This window comes from Misgurnus anguillicaudatus, chromosome 4 (genome assembly GCF_027580225.2).
Source record: "Misgurnus anguillicaudatus chromosome 4, ASM2758022v2, whole genome shotgun sequence".
Classification (NCBI taxonomy): Eukaryota; Metazoa; Chordata; class Actinopteri; order Cypriniformes; family Cobitidae; genus Misgurnus; species Misgurnus anguillicaudatus.
In genome coordinates, this window is record NC_073340.2 from 11,334,190 (window position 1) to 11,342,457 (window position 8,268).

Below are 8,268 nucleotides of genomic sequence, written 5' to 3' on the forward strand. Positions count from 1 at the left end.
CGGCGCGAGGGATGAAAGGTGAAATGCGGGGCAGGGACACATCAAAGAATGAAGGGAGAGAAAATTTGGAGCCTTCCTGTCTCTTTAACTCGCCGACTTCCCAGCTTGTTTTTTCCACGTTATGGCTGTCGTAAAAACAGTCATTCGCGATGCTGTGGGAGGTTCGTGTGTACCGGTAACCTTGCGCTGCTCCGTCACTTTTTTTAAGCTGACCCGGGTTTGAACCCACCACAAGACAACCATCATGTTTATGATATTACTGCACACTCACCGAGGGCATGAAAACACGCGCAACATGCGGCACGGTTCCGGGTTAAAGTCTAATATGAGAGCAGATTTATTCATTCAAGAGCACAGTTTGAACAACAACAATACACCTGAATTTCTTTTTACACACCTTCATCTCATCAACTTATACTTATTTAGTACTTCATGTAACAAAAAAAATAGGCGCACACAATTTACGCAAATATAAAATTATAAGATAATGCAACACTATATCAACAGTAATGTGATTTCCAAAATGCGCACCTGAATGCATTTCCTTATTAGCCTAATCTAGCGTGTGTGCAGCCCGTGTAAGACACATTAAGAGTGGGTTTAAGAAGCCCCCCACGCCTCGAGAGGGATAAAAAAGAGAGACATTGAAGGGATTTAAAATGTAAAAGTAAAGCTTCACAGTTTTTAAGCTCCTCAATTAAATCCTCAACGGCATTTCTGGTGGCGCAGAGCAATCAGCGCAAGCGACGGGAATATTCGCAACAATAGCGCCTCGGATGCGTCCTTTTGTGTCGGGGAATTAACACCTTTTCAAAGTGAAATCTCAGGATTGTCCGCCTGCTACAGGAGGTGGTATTAAAATGCGCCTATAACAAATGGCTCAGAGTTTGGAGTCGCTTGTGCCCCGTGGGCGGGGCGAGATGACACCACAATTAAAGATGAACTTTGTGTGAACTAATTTATCTGAGGAAGGTAACAGGAGGAGACCTGCGCGCGATGGATATATAAGGACGCACGGGCGCGCAGTCTCTCAGTTTACGCGTAAAGACGCCTCTCGTCTCCAAAAGGTCTCTTGCTATAGTTGCGCTTTTAAGCATGGGGCTGTTTACTCTCATGGTGACTTTTCTCTGCACCATCGTGCTGCCGGTTTTACTTTTTCTCGCCGCTGTTAAACTGTGGGAGATGTTCATGATTCGGCGTGTAGATCCGAACTGTGCTCGTCCGTTGCCACCGGGCACAATGGGTTTACCCTTCATTGGAGAAACTCTCCAGCTCATCCTCCAGGTACGCCTGTGCTTTATATTGACACACATGTGCAAGTTCAGTTAGATTTACTTGTTTGGTAAGTGCGGTGTTGTGGAATTTAATCATAACGCGTTGCGTTTTTGCATTCACAGAGAAGGAAATTCCTAAGGATGAAACGCCAGAAATACGGATGCATCTACAAAACTCACCTCTTCGGCAACCCGACTGTCAGAGTGATGGGTGCCGATAACGTGAGACAGATTTTGCTGGGTGAACACAAACTGGTCTCGGTTCAGTGGCCAGCATCTGTCAGAACTATTCTGGGCTCTGATACACTGTCCAATGTTCATGGCACTCAGCACAAAAACAAGAAAAAGGTAAGAATGCAGCCTTATGTCTGTGAATGTAAATCTTTTAAATTCAACTCAAATAAAATCATGTTTGACTGTGTGAATTCTCGGTTTAGGCGATCATGAGAGCTTTTTCCAGAGATGCTCTTCAGCACTACATTCCCGTGATCCAGCAGGAGGTGAAGAGCGCTATTCAAGACTGGTTAGAAAAAGATGGATGTGTGCTGGTTTATCCGGAGATGAAGCGCCTCATGTTCCGGATCGCCATGAGAATCCTGCTCGGCTTTGAGCCGGAACAAATCAAGACGGATGAGGAGGAATTAGTGGAAGCTTTCGAGGAAATGATCAAGAACTTGTTTTCCCTGCCTATCGATGTTCCTTTCAGTGGCCTGTACAGGGTGAGTTATAAAGACTTGTAGGAAATGTTTGCATGGGAAAACCTCAATGGCAACGTGTTTATTTACATATGCATTTACTTTTGGCAGGGTCTGAAAGCGCGGAATTTCATTCATTCCAAAATCGAGGAGAACATCAGGAAGAAAATTCAGGATGATGATAACGAAAATGAGCAGAAGTACAAAGATGCTCTTCAGCTGTTAATTGAGAACAGCAGGAGAAGTGACGAGCCATTTAGTTTACAGGTAACAATTTCTCTATGAGGCTTGTTGGATGTTCTCAAAAAAAGCCAAAAATCACAACTCAATCTTTTTTTATTACCTCAGGCAATGAAAGAGGCAGCAACTGAGCTTCTGTTTGGAGGTCATGAGACCACGGCCAGTACTGCAACCTCGCTGGTCATGTTCCTGGGACTGAATCCAGATGTGGTGCAGAAGGTCAGAGAGGAGCTTCAGGAGAAGGTAAAGGATTAACTTCAGGTTTCAGTTCTACTAAACCTGATGTCTGAGAAAAGCATTGTGCTAATAAAGTGATAATTTTATTCGCAGGTCGAAATGGGACTCTATTCACCTGGAAAGAGCCTAAGCATGGAGCTGTTGGATCAGCTGAAGTACACCGGATGTGTGATTAAAGAAACTCTCAGAATCAATCCACCGGTACCTGGAGGTTTCAGAGTAGCACTCAAGACCTTTGAACTTAACGTAAGTCGACATTAAAGACTCGTTCAATATTTAAAACTGAATCGCAAAATAAATTTGACTCAAACTTCTCTTTCTGTTCAGGGTTACCAGATTCCAAAAGGTTGGAATGTCATTTACAGCATCTGCGACACACACGACGTATCCGAGGTTTTTCCGAACAAAGACGAGTTCCAGCCGGAGAGATTCATGAACAAAGGCTTGGAAGACGCTTCCAGGTTTAACTACATCCCATTCGGAGGTGGTTCGAGGATGTGTGTGGGCAAAGAGTTTGCCAAAGTCTTACTCAAGATCTTTTTAGTCGAGTTAACTCAGCAATGCAACTGGATTCTTTCCAACGGACCCCCGACTATGAAAACCGGCCCGACGGTTTATCCAGTGGACAATCTGCCTACTAAGTTCAGTAGTTACGTTAAAAATTAATTCAAAAATTACTATGAACTTTGTACATATATAAATATACATAAAAATATATATATATTTTAGATGAGCTGTCATGTATTTGACATTTTATATTTTGTTTATATGAAAGATGTGTATATAGGTTTATTCAAGAAAACAAAGGCACTATTTCATGGATCACTGTCAAATTCTATAACGTTTCTGTGATGTATATTTGTAATGTCTTATAACTTTTTCTACTGTATGCAACTTATTTAATTTACTCTATGGGTTTTATTTAATAAAGAACGTTCTTTTAAAGTTTACCAAACTTTTCTCTTGTTTGTGTGGCTGATGAGACAAGCATACATTAAGATAAAAGGTTATGAGCAATGCCTTGATCTTTCTCATTTATGCATCCTTCAGGCTTTAAATAAACCCTATAAATCTCTTAAGCACCAAATGCAAAATACTTGGAGATCTGCCCTGAAAGAAATAGATCATTAAAATGCTTGACAAAGTTTCAGCACTTTATATTATGCATGAAGTAAGACAAAAGTCTGAAGGTTTTGTACTTTATCCTTTATAAAATAAAGGCACATTGACAGGGATGAAATGTTACAGTACGGTCTGCAGTATCTTGGGCTCCGTCTATGGCTTTTTGACGCAGATTGTGGCCCCACGGGTGGGGGCGCGTCTATCGTCTCATAGGGGTCACGCGGAAGCGACTTGTCCTTGTGTGACACGGCGAGGGAGAGGAGGAGAGAGAGGCGCTGAGACGCTGGCAGATGCCTCCTTTGGCCATTTCTCCTGTGTTAATTTACACGCGTCCTGCCGCAGGGTTGACACCTTTATGTTCAGTTACCCTATCGCTGCAGGCGCAGGTCTTGGGAGAGATGCAGCTGAACTTTTCCTCCTATCGACTTGTAAAGAACGTCTGTCCGGCCTATTGTTTGACATCTAGGGGCGACAACAAAACTTTTTATTCAGCGAGCCATTTTTTGTCTCAATTTGCGAGTATATACAGAATTTATAGCAACCAAATGAAAGAGCCTTGTTTTTATTCACTCCCTCGAACCCAACATGTGTTTAGTAAATCAGTGTAATTGCGGGGTGAGTTTTCCCCTCAGACACTGAACTGTTTGTTATTTAGCATGAGGGAGGAGAGCCGTTTCGGCCGACTAGTCTCCCTATTTCAATTGAACGTAAACAAGATTTGAAGTTGCTTCTCTGTGCAGTAGCTGGTCTGAATGGTTTTTATCATGTTGGTTTGAGGTTTCTAGGATGCACTGTTAAAAAAAGTTAAAACAACTTGGTTTTGCAAGTAAATTTAACCTACTATTTTAAGTTAAAATTACGCTCATTACAAAAGCCTTTACAATATGATTCATATGTTAATCTCATGGTCATTTTGTCAACAAAATATACCTCCATCTGGCTAAGCAACACCCAAACATCTAATATTCCCTGAGAAAGTCTTCATAAACACGAAGAACTTCATCTAAAGATTCATTCAGACTGATATGACTCTCCAGCACTCAAGTGACTCGTTTGAACGAGAAGGTTTTTAACAGCATCAACACGTCTGCGGCCCTCCTGCCGAATCATATCAGACTCTTCCCAGCACAATCGGATTACCTATTAGCAGCCCATTGCTATTATTTATAATCGAGAGGGGGTTTTTCACGCGTCTCCTGGGTCAAGAAAAGTTCAGTCGTTTACAAAAAGAGGCACGACCTCGCAGGGACATTAATTTATCCATTTCTTGGGAGTTTGAAGTTTTGGTAAAATTGATGATAATGATGATTTTGGGGTGGCTTGCAATATTCAAAGGGATGTTAACCCTTATGTTTTCATCCACTGCAAGTTTTTTTTACTCTTAATTTGGCCACAACTTTCACTCTGTTTTAGCAAATTGAATGATTTTGGTGACAAATCGTATATTTACATATATTTTAAGAAAATGCTTTGAAATTTTTCAAAAACTCATTTACTACCCTTTCGTGTTGTTAGTGGATGAAAACATTCACTAAATTCAATGGCTATAAAAATGTATCAGATGAATATTTTATCAAATTTTATTTTTCATAAATCTGTTAATCAACCTCAGTACTGATCAAAACTACCAAATCTTCATAAAAATTCCATGATTTTAACTCTTTAATTGCCAAGTTTATAAGTGGTGTCACTGATTTGGGGAAAAAAACACACACAAAATGACCGATTTTCGATATAAAAAGTAATTTTGTAACCTGGATTTTTTTTAACCTTTTTCACAGTCTTGGGCATGTCAAAGATTGGTAAAAACATTGACTTTGAATTTTTAGTTTTTGTGTAACATCAGTTTTTATTTTTTTCTCCCTCATTTATTGTTAGTGGCTGTTTTTGCCCCATTCACTTCCATTATAACTTTTGGAGCCATTCTGTGTATTGGCATGGGTTGGCGCTGTGATCTGCCCTTAGTCTTCTTAAGACGGAGACTAAGTACTGCAGGTGTGGGGCACAGCGAGGTGCATGGTTTTTGACCGTGAGATGCGGCGTGCTATAAGCAAATTATGGAGACTTTAAGTTGATTTATGTTGAGATTTAAGTTTATTTTGAGAGATGATTTATTTTTCTTTATGTTAATAAATGGATTGGCATATCCAAACTTTAGACTTTTGAAAGTTTATGAATTATTTTAAGCCAAGAGCAATTAGTACGTCGCATACACGCGTGCGAAACAACTTAAATGTGCGCCAACAATAACCACATTTTTTGATTGCAGAGCTATGACACCTTTTTATCATGCATTTTTAAATGTTGGTGTTTTTTCCTTTTGCGAAGAGGTCAGATTTGTCATTTTTATTGTTGATCATCATGTGGCACTATTAACCCTTTAGTAGCCCTGTGCAAAAACAGAGCTTCATTTCTGGCTTGTACATTGAGTTATATGGAGTATAACTCCATAATAAAAGCATATTATTGTGTGTATGTGTGTGTGTGTGTGTGTGTGTCTGTGTTTGCGCACGCGTGCGTGCATGCGTGTGTGTGTTGTTGAGTTCATTGTTCAGTTTACTTGAAGTTGTTTTTGTTTTCATAATAGATGATGTTCAGAAATCTGATGCAGAGAAGATTTTTACAGAAAATATTTTTACAAACTGAAACTGTATATTCTATTCCCTTAACCTACCCCATTCCCTAACCCCAACCATCACAGAAACCCTTTTACTACTTCACATTTTCAAGATACATCATTCCGTTTGATTTATAAGCTTGTTTCCTCATGGGGACATCAAAATGTCCCCACAAGGTCACAAAAACACTGGTATTCCTATCTTTGTGGGGACAATTGGTCCCCACAACGTGATAATTACCAGGTACACACACACACACACACACACACACACACACACACACACACACACAATAATATGCTTTTATTATGGCGTTATACTCCATAAAACACAACGTACAAGTCCGAAATTAAGCATTTTTTTTGCATAGGCCTACTAAAGGGTTAATAGTGCCACATGGTGATCAACAGTAAAATTAAAAATTTGACCTCTTAGCAAAAGGAAAAAACACCAACATTCAAAAATGCATGATAAAAGGTGTCGTAGCTCTACAATCAAAAAATGTGGTTATAATGGAAGTCAATGGGGCAAAAACAGCCATTAACAATAAATGAGGGAGAAAAAAATAAAAACTAATGCTACACAAAAACTAAAAATGCTTCAAGGCCAATGATTTTACCAATCTTTGACATGTGAAAAAGGTAAAAAAAATCCAGGTTACAATCACTGTTTATATTGAAAATCTGTCATTTTGTGTGTTTTTCCCCAAATCAGTGACACCACTTATAAACTTGGCAATTAAAGAGTTAAAATCATGGAATTTTTGTGAAGATTTGGTATTTTTAATCAGTACTGAGATTGATTAACAGATTTGTGTAAAAAAAATTGGAAAAAATATTCATCAAATACATTTTTATAGCCATTGAATTTAGTGAATGTTTTCATCCACTAACAACACAAAAGGATGTACCGCATCTTTTTGATTTAGAGATTACTTTAGGCCATGCACTTTTAGTTTAAGACCAATTTTTGCAAACCGTTTAGTACATTAATGTTATATTTGCTTATAACAAAAGTTTTGTACAGTATTTAATTTTGCTGTATAACTCACTTACATTGGTGCTATGAATATGAATGACATCTCAAATCATGCAGTTTTTGAGGGGGCGTGCTATTACTATATACAATCTATTTCATCATTCAGTCTAAAAAAATGCTGGGTTATTTATTTTCAATCCAGTGTTGGGTTAAAAAGAAACAAACCCAGTTGTTGGGTTAAATTAACCCAGAAAATGTATATATTTAAACCAGCAATGGGTTTGTTTCTTTCAAGTCAGGCACTTTGTGCAAAAACGATTCCCTAATTTTCCAAATAATCGTCCCATATAATCTCCATTGGATGACTTTTTAAAGCTTGAACAATACTCAAAACATTGTATTTCTGTCATTTATAATCTGATTCACAATGTTAACCCCGGCTCTACAAATCAGGCCAGAGGTGATCAGTTGGAACATATTCTTGAGCTCATACCTCATATGTATGCACAAGACATGGGCTTATACAATGTAAGATACTACATAGGGTTTATGCTAGATTTGCTAAAATCTGTCGGCGATGCATGCAATAGGTGCAAGCAATTAATTTACGTGATGTGGGACGGCTCCAAATTATTTGACTATTGGATTAAAAAAATTTCAAACTTTGGATGATGTCTTCGCTATAGACCTTTATGCAAATTCACTTTGGCCATTTTTGGGTTAGCAGTTGATGTCAGCGTGCTGGTAACGCTCCAAAAGGCTTTAGACTTTATTACTTTACTAGCAAGACGTCTCATCCTTTTAAAGTGAAGGCATGTCTCACCCCATTTTCTTGATGCATGCATGGTTAAAGGAGGTGTTTAGGGAGGGAAGTGTTTTTCTGGGGCAGAGCTAGTAATATATATACAGGATAAAAACAAGCCAGCATAGGTAAAATTACAATCCAATGGGTTGGGTCAACGCTATATCTCATGGCAATTCGTATCTATTTTAAGAGGTTGCTAATTTGTATTAATTCATACAACCACATTCGTAAATTTTTGTACGATTTGCCTTGACCCCTGTGACGTTGGGGTTAGGGGTGGGGTTAGGGGTTGGGTTTCC

At 38.9% G+C, this 8,268-nt stretch overlaps 1 protein-coding gene across 1 annotated transcript; it reads left to right on the forward strand.

The window, feature by feature from the left end:
* Positions 1 to 725: 725 nt before the first annotated feature.
* On the forward strand, positions 726 to 3,401 carry cyp26a1 (cytochrome P450, family 26, subfamily A, polypeptide 1). Its single transcript, XM_055177014.2, has 7 exons — positions 726 to 1,284; positions 1,398 to 1,622; positions 1,712 to 1,993; positions 2,081 to 2,236; positions 2,318 to 2,452; positions 2,540 to 2,692; positions 2,774 to 3,401. The coding sequence occupies exons 1-7, from the start codon at positions 1,096 to 1,098 to the stop codon at positions 3,110 to 3,112; spliced, it is 1,479 nt and encodes a 492-aa protein (XP_055032989.2). The 5' UTR covers positions 726 to 1,095; the 3' UTR covers positions 3,113 to 3,401.
* Positions 3,402 to 8,268: the final 4,867 nt, after the last annotated feature.